General features: G+C 45.5%; 5 protein-coding genes across 7 annotated transcripts in view; 3 read left to right on the plus strand and 2 right to left on the minus strand.

The window, feature by feature from the left end:
- Positions 1–817: 817 nt before the first annotated feature.
- LOC108010417 (neurogenic protein mastermind) lies at positions 818–8,276 on the minus strand. 2 transcript variants are annotated; one of them, XM_070997435.1, is made up of 2 exons: positions 7,903–8,276; positions 818–1,834 (listed from the first exon to the last, which is right to left on the minus strand). In XM_070997435.1, exons 1-2 carry the CDS (start codon positions 8,128–8,130, stop codon positions 965–967), a joined length of 1,098 nt encoding a protein of 365 aa, XP_070853536.1. In that variant the 5' UTR covers positions 8,131–8,276; the 3' UTR covers positions 818–964. The 2 variants fall into 2 exon arrangements, with proteins under 2 accessions (XP_070853536.1, XP_070853537.1); XM_070997436.1 differs by lacking the exon at positions 7,903–8,276 and adding an exon at positions 2,790–3,113.
- On the plus strand, positions 3,273–4,012 carry LOC108010418 (uncharacterized). The gene has a single exon (XM_036820078.3). The coding sequence runs from the start codon at positions 3,296–3,298 to the stop codon at positions 3,935–3,937; it is 642 nt and encodes a 213-aa protein (XP_036675973.2). The 5' UTR covers positions 3,273–3,295; the 3' UTR covers positions 3,938–4,012.
- On the plus strand, positions 5,120–5,527 carry LOC139352149 (uncharacterized). Its single transcript, XM_070997437.1, has one exon. It carries the CDS (start codon positions 5,148–5,150, stop codon positions 5,460–5,462), a length of 315 nt encoding a protein of 104 aa, XP_070853538.1. The 5' UTR covers positions 5,120–5,147; the 3' UTR covers positions 5,463–5,527.
- Positions 6,262–6,739, plus strand: LOC108010428 (uncharacterized). Its single transcript, XM_017075288.4, has 2 exons — positions 6,262–6,415; positions 6,476–6,739. The coding sequence occupies exons 1-2, from the start codon at positions 6,353–6,355 to the stop codon at positions 6,638–6,640; spliced, it is 228 nt and encodes a 75-aa protein (XP_016930777.2). The 5' UTR covers positions 6,262–6,352; the 3' UTR covers positions 6,641–6,739.
- Positions 8,277–10,932: 2,656 nt separating the features above from the next.
- The window catches only part of LOC108010457 (uncharacterized), a 47,507-nt gene continuing 40,450 nt past the window's right edge, over positions 10,933–17,989 (minus strand). For both annotated transcript variants that reach the window (XM_017075326.4, XM_070997392.1), the window contains exons 4-7: positions 16,191–16,282; positions 16,001–16,126; positions 13,876–14,214; positions 10,933–13,789 (exon numbers count right to left, since the gene is read on the minus strand). In XM_017075326.4, coding sequence (XP_016930815.2) covers positions 12,016–13,789; positions 13,876–14,214; positions 16,001–16,126; positions 16,191–16,282 — 2,331 coding nt within the window. In that variant the 3' untranslated portion in view covers positions 10,933–12,015. The remainder of the gene's footprint in view (positions 13,790–13,875; positions 14,215–16,000; positions 16,127–16,190; positions 16,283–17,989) is intronic.

Genomic DNA, 17,989 nt, shown 5'->3' on the forward strand with positions numbered 1-17,989 from the left:
TTCATTGCTGCCCGGGGATGTTCCAGGGGTATGTGTATCGAGGGGCAAGCGGAGTGCTTGAACCGGACCCCGAACTGCGGACCCCATTTCCATGGATATCTATTAATACCCCCACAATCGAAATTCGCTGCCCGCTGGGATAAATGGATCTGCCGGGGGGCGGGAGCAGTCGCAAGGAGCTCGACGAGATTATAAACTCTGTAAACAGACTCAATGGCAGCACGCAATTACGGTTGCGAAGGCGGTCCGATCAAAAGAACATTGAAACATTAATTGCACGTGAGCACGATGGCTTGTTAGAGATGAGCGGAGATAGTCGCTGTAAAATATATGCCGTTTAATTAAGTGCTATTATAAGCGGTGATAAATCAACAAAAGAGCCATTAATGTCTATCAGCCAGTCTATCTCTGTTGCACGAACCTAACCTAACCTCACTTGCAATATATGATCCCTTGACTTTTATTTACCATGGGCATATGTTTTATTGATTCTTAGAACACATCCCGATGAATACGCAGCTCTTGAAAGGCAAATAAGCAAGCCCTTATATCATAGTTGGGCCATTAAAGGTTAAATATCAGTCTATCCCTGTTCCGTGAACCTAACCTAACCTCATTTGCAATATATGATCCCTTGACTTTTATTTACCATGGCCATTCTTTTCATTGTTTTTTAGAACACATTCCGATGAATTCGCAGCTCTTGAAAGACTAGGGGCAAATTAGCAAGCCCTTATATCATAGTTGTGCTCTCTGTGAAGTATACTTACCCTTTGAAGGCCCCTAACGCCGCCCCCACCCCCTTAACAAATGCCAGTTTATCATCACTCACAAAATTTATTCTTGCTTGCCCTACACAATTCCTCTTATCAATTACCACGAAAATTTACGCAAAAAAAATATGAAAAAAAAACTTAAGTGCTCGAAATATATGAAAGTACTAGCTACAGTAGTCCGAATCCTCTTAGAAGCTGTAGTTGAGGTTGCCGCTCGAGAAGCTCACGTGGGAGACGTCCGGCGACTGCTGGTACGAGGGGGAGCCCAGCACGGAGGACATGGGAACGGCCATGCCGTAGCTCTGGCGGGTAGTGGGCGCCAGCTGGCTGGTGGCGAACTGCTGGGCCACCGACTGCTGCTGGTCGCGGAGCACGTCCTGCTGCTGCTGCTGCATGAAGCCCAGGTGCTGCTGCGTGGAGTAGAAGTCGCCGGCTCCGCCGCCGCCGCCGCCGCCGCCGCCGCCGACCACGGTGCGCTGGGGTCCTGATCCTGCGACTCCCGAGACACCTCCACCGCCGGGCAGCACGGAGCCGGATCCCAGGCTTTGGGGCTGCAGGCCGTTGCTGCTGAACTGCGGCCGACGGTAGACGAAGCGTCCGCCTGCGGTTGGCGGTGCCACGCCCACTGCCCCTCCGTCGGCGGGCGGGAACTGGGAGTGGGACTGCGGCTGGGGCTGCGACTGCGCCTGCGGCTGAATCTGTGCTCCGGAAACATCGGGATAGTAGTGGTAGAGCTTCTGCAGCAGATGCTGCTGCTGCTGCTCGAACTCCGCCCGCTGGCGCTGGTAGTCCAGGAAGGCCGCGTGCATCTGGTCCGCATAGCTGGGCATGTTGACCACGCCCCCGGCCACCCCCGCCCCTAGGCCCGGTCCAGCTGCCTGCGGCGACGAGGCGGCCAGGAGTTGCTGCTGCTGCGCCAGGAGCTGCTGTTGCTGCTGCTGCAGCAGGGAGATGGGCGTGGCCTTGAGCTTGCCACCGCCCCGGAGTCCCGGCTGCGAGTATACAGCCGGATACTGTTGTCCCGATGGCGAGAATCCACCGAACTGGGCGGGATTTTGCTGCAAAGGTAGAGGGTTTACCACATTGGTGGATGAGAATAGGAAGAAGGCAAGGAAAGGATTTAAAAAGAATGAAGCGAATTTAAAAAAGAGTCCCGTGAATTTTCAATTTTGTTTGATACTAAACTAAGACCACTTGCTAATGTATAAAATAAATATTAGAAATATAAAATGACTTAGGGACGATTTTCATTTCTAATTTGTTATCTATAAAATAATAATAATAACCAATTTGTTTTCTCGATGTGATGTGGGTTTCACGATGCAAAATCTTTTGCTGCAAAGGTAGAGGGTTTACCACATTGGTGGATGAGAATAGGAAGAAGGCAAGGAAAGGATTTAAAAAGAATGAAGCGAATTTAAAAAAGAGTCCCGTGAATTTTCAATTTTGTTTGATACTAAACTAAGACCACTTACTAATGTATAAAATAAATATTAGAAATATAAAATGACTTAGGGACGATTTTCATTTCTAATTTGTTATCTATCAAATAATAATAATAACCAATTTGTTTTCTCGATGTGATGTGGATTTCAAGATGCAAAATCTTTTGTCACCTTTAAAAGTGTGGGCAAAGTAGTTGTTAAATTGGATTTGTGGAACTACAAGTTTAACGAGAACAGTCCTATAAAGCAATCTAACTAAATGACAAAAGCTGACATGATATTGAAACATCATATATCATATCATATAATATAACATATAATACAAGATATATTACACTCTTGTATTATATCTTATATTATATAATATGATATATGATATATGATATTTTTTTTGATATAGCTTAATTAATTTAGATAATCCATAAAGTGTCATAAGAGAGTAGGCTGTTTATTTGAAGTAAGACTATAAATAGTTTATGAATATACATAGCTATTATTTGCCGGCAAATCTGCGACGACCTTACTTCCCCCGTGTCAAAGATATTCCAGTTGTCAAGACCCGACTTACAGATGAGTGGCCACGCCCGTGATCCTTCAGGAATGCACCATGGGCACCGTGGCGCTCCTTGCCCCATTGTCCTTCGGTACTAACCAGCCGATTGCCATTGCCAACGCGAGCTTTCGTGGATCTCATGTTTCGCTGTCCCGATTGTCGTGATATCGCACTGAAGACTGTGCTAAGAGATCGAGAAACTCGAGGCCAAAAGAGGTAATTTCAATTTCTGAATTTGAATCAATTTTTGTACGAAGTCTAGAGCGAAAATGTAGTAAAACGAACCGAACTGAACCGACTAAGCGAGCAAGTGAGACTGAGCCCGATAACCCGGCCGGTCCCCTGACACCTGTCACCCGTCAGCGGGCCAAGCCGGAAGCCTGCTGCGATCTCAACTGGCCCATCGGCATCGGAATGGAAATGGAATCGAAATTTAATTCGATTTGAATCGGAGGGGATCACGCGATTGGACGGTGGCTTAAAAAGCCCGACTGCAATGCCGCCTCGTCACAGTGAGAACGATGAGCCGCCAACCACTGGGAGTTCTCCTGGTGGCGCTAAGTCTGGCCCGGATTGCGGCCAGGCCAGAGCCCCAGAATCCGTTCGAAAGCCTGAGCCTGGGCGCCATGAGTGTGGCCGGAAATATAGCGGAGGTCGTCCAGAGCGGGGCGGCCATAAACAAGGACCTCAACATCGACAATCCCCTAATGTCCGTGCACTCAAAGACGGCCGTGGGCTATGGGGACGCCATCCGCCCGATGGCGGCCGACTCGTCCGAGGAGGACCGCCGAAGGAGGCGCAGGAGGAGGAGCCTGCACCGCCACAAGCGGGCGCCGTGCTTCTGGAAGATGGGCACTGCCGCCACCACAGCGGCGCCCGCCGACGATGATGTGGAGGCCAGACGCAAGCGGGCCAGGAAGCGGGCCGCCAACAACGCCACGCGGTCCCGCGTGAGTCCCAAAACCACTGGCAAGAAGAAGTTCCAGCGCCGGCGGCGCCAGGCGCCCATGGACCAGAATATGACACCAAACATGGGCGGAACGGATCCCCTGGCTCTGGGCGAAAGGATCAAGACCATGTGGCTATCGTTCGTGGACAACGTCACGGATGTGGTGCAGCAGGTGCGACAGAAAATCTCCGATACGGCCAGCTCTACGGGCTAAGGATTTCCCAGTCCCATCAAGTGTATTTTTTTTTGTTTATTAATAAGTGCAATAAAAGCAAATGGAAACCGGAAACTGAATCGAATTGAATTTTTGCGGGGGAGACTACATGCGCTCGGTCATAGTCGTTATCCAATTGTACCATACGATATGGATAAAGTGACAGTGTCCTGCTCTTTCTTGGAAAATTTCAAAGTGGTTTAGCCTTTAATATTTGTGGTTCAATTGGCTGTTGGTCTGAATTTAAATTTTTATTTATTCTATACCCTTGTATATGGTATATTTTTGGTCAGAAGTTTTTACCCAGTGCAGAATACATCTTATAGCAGTTCGTAGTAAGACCGGGCCAAACTTAAATTGTATAGTCAATATAAAAAAGTAGTGTGAAAGTATTAATATGAAACTTTGAATATCCTAATTTTAGTTTAACCTTTGATCAGAGTAAAAATTCAGCTGCCATTGGAACAATCAAATCTAGTATGCTGCACTTCGGTGACTCTTAAGATATTTGCCTATATCTCTCTGTTTTGTATTAAATATTTCATATTCAATTATTTTTTGATTTGTATGAACTTCAAGGGTATTTCAAAGTAGTAACAAAAATATTTCAGTTACCAAAACATAGTCTTCTGTCTATGACAATAATGATTAAAACAGGATTTTAAGAGGTATATCTTTAAATGTTTGTGATATTAACCAGCATTAAAATATTTTTAATGAATGTTGCATAGTTCTTTAAAAAAAAAGCGGGGTACTTCGGCCCTATAACTATACCAATCTGGTCATATCAAATATTTACTAAAAATCATCCGACTTAAAGATTTATCCACCTATATCGTAATTGGTGACCCCGACGATTTCTTAAACTCCTCGTAGAGACAACCCAGCCCCTTTCACGTCAATTGAAAGTGATTCCTCAGCCAAAAGCAATAAAATCAAAGGTCAACCGCCATATCTGAGCAATGCGATCGAAAGTTGTCCGAAGCATGGCCCTCTGGGGTCACCACAGCACGGCAATTACAAGCTGTCCAGATGAGAGATACGGAAACAAGCAGAGTCATGATGAGCCGGCGGCTAGTATGCATTTCCGGCCGAGCTGAGATGCATCTCGACATGCACCGAACACTGTCGTGCCAGGCCGAAATCTGATTGGATTGAAAGGCTGAGTACAAAAGGCGCATTCAAGCGGCTGGCCACAACAGTTGGCCAAATGATTTCCGGATTCAGCTTCTCTGCCCCACTAATTGTGGCCCTGACCCTCACCCTGGTTACCCTTGCGTGGGCGGAGGAGTTCGACGTGGACTACTCCAACGAGTACGACGATGTGCGACCCCATCTGGTTTATCCGGACGATCCGAGGCTGGACAAGCGGATAGGCGAAGCGGCCCGAGAGTTTGGCCAGAACATAACCCAGGCCTGGCAATCGATGGTGGACTCCTTCAAGAACTACTTCGAGGAGCTGAAGAACCTGTTTGCCGATACCACAGACCCCAATGCAGCCAACGAGGTCTTTTCGGATAACTAAAAGTTGTGGTAACCAAATTGCAAATAAATGCATTGCAACAAATACACGTGATATAATTAAACTGAGATATTAAGACATTTTTACTTCTTGCATATCTATACTGGGGCGCCTCCGAAATCTCAGATGGTTTTCGGTACGGTTGGTTTAAAATGCAACCGAAAAACTCTTTGGTTAACCAGGACCTAACTCATTGGAACCATTTTTTCAAACATAATCTGTGGTTGTTTTGACATTTATTACTTTTTTGAGATACAGTAAATATCAAAAGTAAATATGTATTATTACTCAGCCAATAAGTTAGCAAATACGTAAACTACAAGGACGGAGATCATTTTGGAATCGAATAGATTAAGGCTGGACAACAAATGGACCATTTTATGGGAATTAAATAATGTTTATATAAGCGTTAATGAGCGTATCTGCATTCTCAATTTTCGTTCCTAATTTCGATAAATTATATCCTTATAAAGGCAAGTTAGTGAACAGTGTTCGCCACATCGAATGCCTTGTTGATTGAGGTAAACGGGCTATGGTCAGAAGTTTAAACGCGAATCTACTGTGGCTCAGTGCTATTCAAAAATAAGTAAATGTTAAAATTGTGCTTAATTTTATGTAACCTATCAACAATTATTTGCTGTACTCTCTTATATGAGTCTGGGTTTGTTTTGGAAAATTTTTGCTGTTAGCCGCTATCTTAATTTCCTGCAATAAACACGGCGCATGCCAACTGAACACGCTCTGTATTATCATACAACGAATGAGAATATCTTGTATCTGGACCAGGGAACATGATCCCATATTAATTTTTAGCGCAATAGTCTGAAGTTCACGGCTTAAATAGCTGGCTTACTGGTCGGTCAGTAGTTATTTGCAATTGGAGTCCCTACAAGATGACAGTGAATATTTTGATCCTGGGTCTGAGTCTGTTGGGCATTACCACCGCGTGGCCTCAGGTAATACGGGACAACGATTGATGAACTTGGCAGATCAATGACCTCTGATTTCATCTTTAGGATATTGGTTCTGGCGTGATGATGGCCGCGGGTCAAGTGCAGCAGGTGTTCGAAATGGGCAGTGGATTGCCAGTAGCGCAAAGTGCGGAGATTCCAGGCCAGGGATATGAGGCCGATTCTTATATTGGCGAGGCCATACAAATGCCCATGGGCCGCAGGCGTTGAGAGGATTACTCTTGGATTTTTACAAGTTGTCCGTCCAGTTGACGGATATTTAATGTGAACGCAACTTGATTAAAAAGAAAATTAAATGTGCGAAACTTATCTCAGGGGGTTTCTGGTTTACAGAAAGGTTACTGCAACGAATACCGGGACTGCTATATTAATTGCGAGTCGTCTAGTTTAAGGTGTCTAAAAAATTTTTTTTTATACACGGGCACAGGCTATTATAATGTCAGTAAGAAGCATATGTTTTCGATTTTTAGAAGTAAATATGTTCTTGATCGTTATAAACGGCAGACTCGATCTAGCCATATCCGTCTGTCCGTCCGTTTACGTAAAAAGTGTTCTTTTAGGAATGATAGGAAAACTAAGAACACAGGAACACAAAATTAAACTTTGGGAAATTTCCATGAACCATTTTCAGTTTTCAAAGGTATTTGGGTACTCCTGAAAAAAAGTTCCTTACAAACTTTTTTACATCACCTACAGGTTCCGCGGTATAGCTAAGAATACCAAAAACCGATGTCTGCTGACATTTTGAATTATATGGCCCACATAATTGGAAATATTTTCGCTGAAACACACTCTCATAAACTTTTCTACACTAGGGTGAGTTCATTGTTTTCAAATGGCTATAACTAGGTTTTGAAAAAAAAGTTGCTGGTAATTTGTATATTTGCTCTCAATCTCACTTCTTTAAAAACTATTAATAAGCATTTTAATGAAATACTCAACAATTAAATGGTGAAAAAAATGTTAAATATGTTTTTGATTTTCCAGTATCATAGATTCGACTTTAAGATACCCGTTACTCTAGAGCATTTCTGTTGGCGCGGCATACAAAACAGACGCGGGCGCTACGCCACCTAGCGAAAGGCAGCGGTGCCACAGACCAAAGCCTTTTTAACTTAGTGGTCATCACTTTTAAAATATTATTGCCATATGTACGATTCTCAGCATTTATATAGGTATTTCAAATCACACTGAAAAAACTACAAAAGTGTAAACATTAGACAATGCCATGATAAACTTGCGCTGCGCAGGAACCCTTAGAATCGGTATGCGTAATCCCAACTCTATAACTCTTATAGTTTCCGAAATCACTCCACGAGTAACGGGTCAAAAATACTTATTTAGGGAAATTCTCTGTTTAGGGAATTCTCTTATTATTAGTCAGTGGCGTGGTAATTACACAACTAATAAAAGGTAGCTGTTCTGTATGGGTATAATCCCCTTAGTATTCCGCAACACTGGACAAAACTCACCACCTGTTCCTGCTCAAGCTCATGCTGCTGAGGCTGCTGCGGCTGCTCCACCTGCTGCGTCGTCTTGGGTGTTCCTCCGTAGTACCGGGTGAAGGTCTGCTGCAGTCCTGGTGTCTTCAGGCTGTACGAATTTGTGTTGGCGTCCGTGTGGATGGACACCTGGGCCCGGCAGACCTCCTGTTGGCCGGCCAAAACCAAGGCCGCTATCGTCAAGGCCACTGCAAACATGATTTACGTGGTGGAACTAATGGATCTTTGGGATTGGGACTCCGTCTCCCGTTGGGTCCGTGGAACTGGGAACTGGAAACCGTGCGATGGATCGTTATAGGCTAGGCGGACGCGACTCGCGAACGTCGATGGTTGACTGTGCAGCGCCCGCCGTCTGTCCGCTGGTTTTATACCGCCTTTCGATGGGGACTGTCCAACGGCAGCGGCTCTTACCTCTGCCTGTTGCCGTCCCTCTTTTTTTGGCAGAAACCACGAATAAGTTGGCCAAAAAGTGCAGCGGAAAATTCTGGAAAAGGTTTTAGGTCTGGAACGCTGAATATTCATTTTACATTAAAAAAGTAGAGTTTTATATTGTCTGATTAGCATTTTCAGGAACCGCTTTACCAAGCTGAAACCTTTTCCTTTTCTTTCCCTGTTAAAAAGGTTCAATAGCAAAGATCTGTAATATCTACCCCCAATAAAATACTTTAGAACCAAGATAGTTTAATAATATAAATACAATTAGTATACTAATACGTATTGACCTATACGAAATAGTTTTATTAATGATACCAGATAGTAAGATCTTATTACTCAAAGGTATGCAATTTACCTATTTTTACAGCTTATACCATTAAGTATAAAATGTGAACGTGCTGCAATTTTTATTTTTAAATTTCAGTACTAAGGCTTCGTTTTCTTCGGTGTAATCTAATTAAAACCAAGCCCCCACTTACCTAAAGTTTTTATTAAATACCTGTGGCACACCCACAAAGCATTTGTCCATTATTATAATATTCCATAATTTCCATTTCAATTTTGTTTTAATTTTCCCTCTTTGTTTTGTTTCACTTTTTGCGTGGATAACTTTCTTTAAACTTTTCTGTCCGCGTGCGGAATATGGAATAAGCAATAACAACAAAGGGAGACATGTAGATGGCGATTCCAATTCCAATTCAAATTGAATATGCTCTTTGGCACTTACATAACAATCCGCCCCCGCTGGGCGAACGGCAAACTAAACATAAACACCGGCATAAAACGTTGTTTATAGGAACGTGCCGGGAATGCCTAAAATACCCGAAAGCGAAACTCGCAAGCGGCGGATACACAGGGCGAAAATGGGGGTGGGGCCATCATCATCATCATTGCGAAGTTATCAAATCAAGTGGGTAGCAGCAAAAAGTTAACTTAAGCCTAACTAGGCCCAAAAGTTCTAAGGACCAAGAGGGTGCAAGTGTGAAAAGATAGTTGATCCAGTCATATATACATACATTTCTCGCTGTGTAGGGATGGCAAAAGCCAGCGAGATACGGAAGCGGGGTTAAGGCCAGAAATCGGCTCAATTGGAATGCAGTTTTGATGGCCCAAAGAGATTTGGCCCGCTGGCAGGGCATCGGTTATGAAAGCGGCGAAGACCTGGTTAGTGTGTAATGGTCACTTAAGCGCGCTTACCTGCCACCGTTGCGTATACGCGATACGTGATCGTCATAAATTTATTTGCGCATTTCATTACACGGCGCGTAATTGAAAGCGCATTTCATACGATTGAAAGTCGTCCGGTGGTATTAGCCCCATAAAGTGACCCAAAGCGAGTTGCGTACTTAATGCCCCCGGGGCAATAGCCATAACTTCTCCTTTCGGCCTGGCTGCATTCCTTTGGCGCTCGTCCTTTTCCACCTCGGGGGATTGGGAGTGGGATTGGGCCCTATCCATATCAATGTGTCCCACCATTCCGACGCGGGCGTTTTGCCTCCATTAAAGTGGACTTTTCCGAATGAAATGCTTGTCGTTTTACGATTACCCACCATAGGACATCAAAATAAACAGCGCAAATTATGCAAAAAAGCAGGGGACCCAAAAAGAGATGAACACAAATGGAGACAAACTGGTGGAAGTGGGGCTCGCAAGTCAAGTAAATCCAGCCAGCTGCTAAATAACGCCACTTAATCATTTTACTGGGTCAGGTCACGGGTGGACGACGACGCAGCCGAAACGGCAACGGCAGCAGCAACAGAAACCGAAACCGAATCCGAATCCGGAGTCTGGGGCTGAGTCAGTGGCCCCGCGTTGAACTTTTGAACTCGCGCACTGACCCTATTCCTAGTTCATTCCAATCCCCTTGGGCGACCTGCTCCCCGCAGGCGCGTATTATTTTCGGGGGCCAACTCCGCATTTGCACGGATTTTATTGAGGTGCGCGCCACCCCAGGACCCAAAAACCAGGATACCAAAGGCCACACAGAGAGAAAATCAGCTATTGTGCATAGATATCATCGTTCTAACATTTTGGCAAGCCCTATTTTAATAATATTAAAGTTAATGAAATAATAGCAATTTAAAATTCTCTACAATTTTTGATATGATATGATATATGTGTGATCCAAACTACTAAAGAAGTAATTTTACCATGTAAAAATGGCATATGTTTGAAGAGAAAATCAGCTTTTCAGGTCAAATATTAACCTGAATTGATATTATCAATCTAACATTTTTGAAAACCATGTTTTACAAATATTAAAATAACGTAGATATGATATGATACATGTGTGGTCCAAAATACTAATGGCCTAATTTTAAAAAGTCATGGCAACATTTTGTGAACTTCAATATGTATATATACAAAACATGTTGAGATTTCCTTGACTTTTTTAAATAAGTCCCATCCGTTAGTCATAAGGCCTTAATCCTTGAATTAATCATCCCTTTCGTATCAAGTTTTCCCTCTTTGCGGCCTACCTTGGGTCCCGGGGGTTGAGCTAAAAAGGGATTTAATGGCTACCCTGATGGACAACTCCCAAATAAAACGCTGTCAATGAGAGACTTGCTTTTGTGTGTTCAACTCACATAAAATTTGTTTTTATTAGTTTTGCTCACACCACGGCAGCACCACCGCACCACCGAACCATCCAACCACCGAGCCACCACAACAAATAGCCAGCGGAGCGGCACAGAAAAAATGAACTTATCGCTAGACACACGCACGGACACTTGCACAATTAGGGGTAAGTATATGGCTCTATATATCTAGGCAGGATCAGGATCTGGCCCAACAAATTGAATCTGCGTGTGTGTGTGTGTGTGTTTGGTGTGGTTGTGTGAGTGTGGGCGCAATTCTTTGGGGCTCAGAAGAATTGCCCTGTCTTACAGCTATAACTTTAATGGTTTATTCCGATTTTGTATTTCGTATTTGACTTTGAGTTAACATTCAATAAACTTTGCATTTGATTTGGTAATATTCAATATGTCTTAGCATATGTCTAGTGTATATATCGTATTGTATATATCCATATATGTATGTATGTAGCTTGGGAAAGTTTAAAAACACTGGCACATCCTTGCCCCCGTCAAAGTTAGCAACATTTAAAAGACATATATACTTTGTGGGAGTGCTTTCCCTCCGTTCCTTGGCACAGTTTTCACTTCTCTCTAAACTCTGATCTCTAAACTGCGATCTGTGATCCCTAAACTCTGTCATCTGTGATCTGTGATCTCCGATCTCCACTCGCCGATCGCAGTAATCAACAAACATTAGTCAACAACCAGTTGGGCGAAGTATTCCAATAACTCGGTCTATATATTTGTAGTATATCTTATGCATTTAGGTGTAAATGTATCTGTGTCTCCGTAAGTCTGGAGTTCCTTACAAGTATTTCGTAGTCCACTGACTTTTTGTCCTCAGATGAGCAACTGCCTCTGCTAAAAAAAACCCCCACCCATACCCTACAAAAAAAAATACAGCTCCTGCAAATTGTCCTACTTAAACACGTAGCTCCTTGGCTGCACAACTCCTGGCAATTCCGTAACCGTAAAGCTTTTCGTTTCCTCTCGCCATCCTGCCATCCCTGCCATTCCTGACACTCCTGACTCATCCCTCATCCGATTCACCTCCAACACTATCCACATCTTACAGCTCCGCAAAGATGTTCTCCCTGAAATCCAGCTCCGGATGCGCCGAGTGCGAGGAGGAGCCGTGCCCATAGTCGTAGTCCCGCGACGAGGACTTCATCGAACTGCGCCCGGACACGCCGGATCCGGAGCTGAAGCTGGCATTCCGCGGACTACTCCGCCGCATCCGGCCCTCGATCACGGCCATCTTGTTCAGCGGTTGCGTGGGATCCAGTTCGCAGAAGGCGCCGGCGATCAGATCCGTGCCGTTCAGCGAATTGAAGCTGTCCCGCTTGGAGCCGCGTCCACCGGCCACGCCCCCAACGCCCCCGCCGCCATGCTGGCCATGATGATGGCCATGGTGATGGTGGCTCGACCCGGAACCGGAGCTCTTCCGGCTCAGCCGGTTTCGACTGTACTGGTACTGATAGGCGGGAACTGCGGCGGAGGCCACCGGCACGCCACCCGAATTGGGCGGCAGGTTCTGGGAGCCGCCGGGCGTGTAGCTGTCGTAGAAGTCCGGCGGCACCACCTCCTCCTCTACCTCCTCCAGGTGATGCTGCAGCACCTCCTCGTGGCCAACGGACACTCCTCCTCCGCCGCCAACGCCGCCGCCAGCGGTGGTCTCCAAAGTGGAGCACAGGCTGTACTCCGTGGACAGGGACTGGGACTGCGAGAGGCTGCTCAACGGGTCACTGCCGGGCATGACGAGCGCCAGTCCCGCTCCGGTTCCGGTTCCGGTCCCAGCTCCCGCTCCAACCGCCTCGCCTCGTTTCCCCTTCGGGGAACGCTGCGCGTAGAGCTTCTCGATGTCCGGCAGCTGGCGACGCACCTTGTCCCGCTCCCGCTCCCGCTGCAGCATCTCCTGTATGTCCATGCTGCGCTCCCGCTCCAGCTGGTCCATGATCTCCAGGTCGCGCTCCAAGGTGCTGGACGAGAAGGTGCTGCTGCACTCGCTGAAGGACACGTCCTTGTGGCGCAGCACACCGCCCCCCGATCCCGGCCAGCGTTGCGGCGGCACCATCATGCTGCTGACCACCGAGCTCTCCTCGCCGTCGCCGTAGTTGCTGGTGCTGCTGTCGTCGGGGATCAGAGCACTTCCCAGACCATTTCCGTTTCCGCTGGCGTTAACGCTGCCGCTGCCGTTGCAAAAGGTGGAGGCAGTCACGTTGGACAGGCAGTCGGCGGCCAGTTTGCCGCCATGCCGCTGGCTGGGATTGGGGCGACTCCGAGTGTTGTTATTGTTGTTGGTGCTGCTGTGGCTGCCCGACTGCTTGCGGTGGGCGGGATGGGCGTGGCTGGAACCGCCATGCCCAACGCCATCCGAGATTATGTTGATCTTGACGTCGTGCTTCTTGCCGCGCACATCCTTGCCCAGGTTGTTGACCACCCCGGCATCGCCTGCTCCCCGGCCGCCGGCCCTCTGCCGTTCGCGCTCCCTGTCCCTGTCCCTATCCCTGTCTCGTTCCCTCTCCCTATCCCTTTCCCTATCCCTGTCCCTGTCCCTGTCCTTGCCCTGGCGATAGGGTGCTCCAGTGTAGCGCTCTCCGCCTCCCGACGATCCATGTCCTGGCAGACGCACCTCCCGCTCGTGACGCAGCTTCGACGAATGCTTGTGCGACTCAGCGGCATGGTGAGCACTGGTCGTGCCCAGGGTAGCATCCTTCTCTATGGAATTCTCGCGGGAACTGCCCCCCACCCCGGGTCCTCCGCCAGCATCGCTGCGGCGTTGAGCCTTTTGTTTGCGCCTGGAGGAGAGCCGGAAATAGCCCCTCAGACGCTCCTGTTCATCTCTGCGGATGGGTTAAACCAAAAGGTAAAGGGGAATGGGTTGTCTTATGGGGTATTTATGGGGATATTAAGGGGCCTTCTCGCTCACCTGGGCAATATCTGCGAGGCATAGATGCACGGAAAGATGACCGTGGGCAGAAAGGCCACCCACACGAACATCAGGTAGGTGAAGTCGAAGTGCTTCGCGTTCTCGTAGGTCTCCTCCAGCGAGAGCCTGGCGAAGCGCAGGATCATCAGGGGGCACATGCAGACCACCTGGGTGGCGGCCATGCTGCCAAAGTTGCGCTGCTTCCGCTTCTCCCGGTGAACGTCCAGCTCGGCGCTGTACAAGTCGTAGGAGCGGGCGGAGCTGCCGCCTCCGTTGCTCAGCCCGGCCACGCCCCCTCCGCTCAGCTGCCGGGGCTCCACCGATGACGTGGAGGAGTTCCTGCGGGGAAATCCATTCGAATTGATAATATAAATATTCCCATTCATACGCTAAACATTCAAAGTCATTTCTTTCGATGCTAAACAGTATTCTAAAAATTTCAGACCAATCTGAAGTTCATTATGGTTCTAATATGCATTTCAGAAATTCGCAACTATTCAGATACAGATATTATTAACTATATAGAAGGGGATTGAAGGGTATAGTGACGATAGGGGAAGGTGACGAACTCGTCAAGTACTTGTATCATATGTAACGTCACGTCAAAAATTACGAATAATTGTAATGGATTTCACTTATCGTGCCGACAACGGATTTACAATGATATTATTAAGAATCCGCGTAATATGTGGAGCAAAAATAAAAGACCTACTCAAGTTATAAGGGTTTAAGTAGTGCGTTTGGTGAAAACAAGTCAGATCATTAGCAACAGTTCTTGGTACTTTGTGTTTTATTCTTTTGCGCCATATTTCCAACAGTACCATGTAGGGTATCGTGACAAACATTTTGTAGGGTAAGATTTAATTTGGTTTGGTATTTGTTGACTTTATATCGTTATTTGCTTCTTTTCTATAGCCGAAACTAAAAAAACAATTTCCTTTTCTTAAATTTTGTGAACTAGAAATTGAACAAATATAGTTGTTCAATTTAAAACAAGAACTAAAGAAAACATTTTTTTAAAGTGTACAGTTTAATTTGTATTTCATTAATGTTAATTTTCAACTTTTCTTGAAAAAAAAATTTTCACATCTGCATAGAGTCTTTGTGTGTATTTATCAGTTGCCCTACAATTAAAAAAAAATTGCTGTAGTATTTAACTCCGCTTACCATCGAGCTTTAACAAGAATATGGTCAATAGATGTCAACACCTTTCTGCTTTTAAACCTTGGAAAATTATCTATTGGAAAAGTGGCACTCAAAAAACGAATCGTTAGTCACTATACCCGACATTCCCCTATGTATGTTCTATATCAGCATTACTGGACGATAAAGTCTTGTCCGAAATCTGCAGCATATGGAATGTTTTTACGGTTTCTGTAATGTACACACGTATGATTTTTATTGCATGATGTGGATTAAGGTGCAAAAGTACATAAACTTCGGCTTGCCGAAGACAGCTTCTTTAACAGTTAAAAGAAGATTTATTCTCAATCAAAGTTCACTTAAAACCGAGTGTTAAAGTTCAGTGGTAGCACGACGATTACCATATTTATCTATATAAATCTATATTTGTAAAATTGGAAACCAGAAGAGGAGGACCATTCCAATTTTTCATCTATTCTATTCATATATTGCTAACTTTTGTTGCTGCCATCAATCACTTTTGGGATTTATTTCCAGTCCCTAATCGTTTATTCATTTGATGTCTTCTTTTCACATGCACTCCTTAAATGCTTGCTCTAAAAATAGAAAATCCTTAGATAAGCAATTTTTTCTTACACATTATAAACTTTAAAGATTATAGTACATAATCGAATTATTCAAAGTCCTGTAGCTTCTCAATTAAAATAATGCAAGGGAGGAGCAAAGTTATATATTTATCTTCACCCCTTTGGTGTAAGAGGGGAGCCAAGAAACTGACTCAAGAAACTTGAACTCGTTAAAGAACAGCCACCAGAAGGACGAGGGCTCATTAACGGTGGCCAAGGGGCTGGTCCGCGGGTGAGTGATTGCGAATCGGATTACACGGACAGCCTCCTCTGATTGGTAAATCACCGAATTAATCAGTCCAATTAGCGGCAGATAGCCGGCCTAATATTTCAGCTTAATCACAGCGAGTGCTCACCTCTGCCGGATCCGCACATCCGCGCGGTGCTCGTACATCATCACGGTGAAGGGGCCGTCGGGGGGGCGCAGCTCCTGCGAGGTGCGGATGTACAGGTAGGACAGCAGGATGGCCGGGCCGCAGTACCTGTGAATCGAAACGGAGGTCAGAAGACCGCCAAAGGACTTCGCGGCAGCGGCGGGGCACTCACATTAGCAGGAAGAGCCCGCGGGTGTACTCCTGCATGTCGTCCATCAGGTTGACCACACACAATCCGATCCCCGACAGCTGCGGCATATAGTCCTGCAAGGAAGCATTTTTTAATGCATGTACATGTTAAGCACTAGTCCATATCATTTAAAAATCACATTCAATAATAGATTTTCGATTAAGGTTAGAAGAATAATTGTCAAATGCGTGGTATGTCTAATAGCTTTCCTTTATAAGATAATATATTTATGTATGCATGCATACATTTGAAAGGGTCTCCATTTCCGATTCCCAAGCCATTTAATACCCCTGCATAGGGCTTATAAGGCAGTGAAGAAAACATTTCCGACCCTTTAAAATAACTTCTTGATCAGCATCTTTAAACGAGTCTATAAAGCCATGTCCGCCTGTTCCAGTACCGTTTGCGAGCTGGGTTCAACAGCCTTTTTTAAACATCTGCAATGGTCATAAAATATGTGCACGCCCATATCCATCTATACCCGATAGATCCCATAGGAATGAAACTGGCAACATAAGCTGTATCTGAGCTATTTCGGGTAGTGTAATAACTATTGACAACAAAACTTGGAAATCGCATATTGTAAGCATACCATGATCAGGGTAAAAGCGATTGATGATTAAACGACTATATCCTATCCCATATATACATGGGTCCCATATAATAAATTCCCGATTGTACCAGTTTTGGGAGAGCTTTAAGCAAGCAACATGAAACCCTGCAAATGGTATTGTTTCCATTGCGCCCTGATCAGGATAACGAAATCTGGCCCACCGACGAATATATCCCATAGCTTCCTTGGGAGCCATAGGGACAAATCTTATGTTTTTGAAAATATTTGCCTATCTTTTGTTGTTAAAAGTTTAATATTTATCTTACTTAGGCCACCATTTAATTCATAAAGTCTGCAAGACTATGAAAACTTCGTCTTGTCGAACCTTGCTTCTGGTTCTACCTTAAAAATATAATCCTTCCCTGGTGCAAGCCACTTAAACCTGTTTCCTGGCTTTGTTCTAGTTTGCCGTCCCAGTTTTCATCAAAGAACTGAAATCAGAAGCATTATTATCCCAATCCAACTTAAGTAGCGCCTAAATAATTGATTTGATTATTCAGGCTTTGAAGGAGCCGTTTAGCCAACAATCGTTTTACATTTATAAAATCGGGGTTAGCAGAACACTCGACAGAGTTCATTGACTGACATTTCCGAATGGTAGTTAGTATTGGAAAACTATTTCCATTGATTTTATAATTAAAGCGCCGTGTTCGTGGGGGCAGCAAGGAACGAGGGCTCAGATTGGGCCGGTTGGTAGGCTCGGGTAAACAGTGTTCTTTGATGTCTGGGCTATCGATTGCCTTGCGAAAAGCTTTAATTGAATCAGCGTGTTCGCCAATTCACCACCCCAGTGTCAGGTGTGCGTAACACAGTCAACTTTCGCGCCACCAAGCGACCTCGGCCGTGACCCTGACCCGAGCAGGTGGGTCCACATCCACATCCACAGCCACATGCCATTCCTCCTCAGAACACCAGAGATTACGGCGTAATTGTAATTACATATGAATTCGCGCGTAGCGAAAAGTTTTTCGGATAGCGAAGGAAATTAAACAAAGGGCGGAAATGAATTTATGGCCACATCCCAAGTATTTTCTCATTAAACTGCTCCGCAGGACGGCAGGTGCGTATCTCAGGTGGGCGGGGTGGTGTTTATCCCAAGATATCGTTGGCTGAGTGGGCTTAAATCCCTGTGGCTGGTGAATTACCGGCTTGGCAGATTGCAGGGCTT

This window comes from Drosophila suzukii, chromosome X, assembly GCF_043229965.1.
Source record: "Drosophila suzukii chromosome X, CBGP_Dsuzu_IsoJpt1.0, whole genome shotgun sequence".
Lineage (NCBI taxonomy): Eukaryota > Metazoa > Arthropoda > Insecta > Diptera > Drosophilidae > Drosophila > Drosophila suzukii.

What these genes read in the sequence shown, in the direction of transcription:
- LOC108010418 (XM_036820078.3), top strand. Translation starts at nt 3,296, where the DNA reads ATGAGCCGCCAACCACTGGGAGTTCTCCTGGTGGCGCTAAGTCTGGCC.
- LOC139352149 (XM_070997437.1), top strand. Translation starts at nt 5,148, where the DNA reads ATGATTTCCGGATTCAGCTTCTCTGCCCCACTAATTGTGGCCCTGACC.
- LOC108010428 (XM_017075288.4), top strand. Translation starts at nt 6,353, where the DNA reads ATGACAGTGAATATTTTGATCCTGGGTCTGAGTCTGTTGGGCATTACC. An exon ending in TTACCACCGCGTGGCCTCAG is followed by an intron (nt 6,416 to 6,475) that starts GTAATACGGGAC and finishes TTTCATCTTTAG; the next exon opens with GATATTGGTTCTGGCGTGAT.
- LOC108010417 (XM_070997435.1), bottom strand. Translation starts at nt 8,130, where the DNA reads ATGTTTGCAGTGGCCTTGACGATAGCGGCCTTGGTTTTGGCCGGCCAA. An exon ending in AGCTTGAGCAGGAACAGGTG is followed by an intron (nt 1,835 to 7,902) that starts GTGAGTTTTGTC and finishes CTACCTTTGCAG; the next exon opens with CAAAATCCCGCCCAGTTCGG.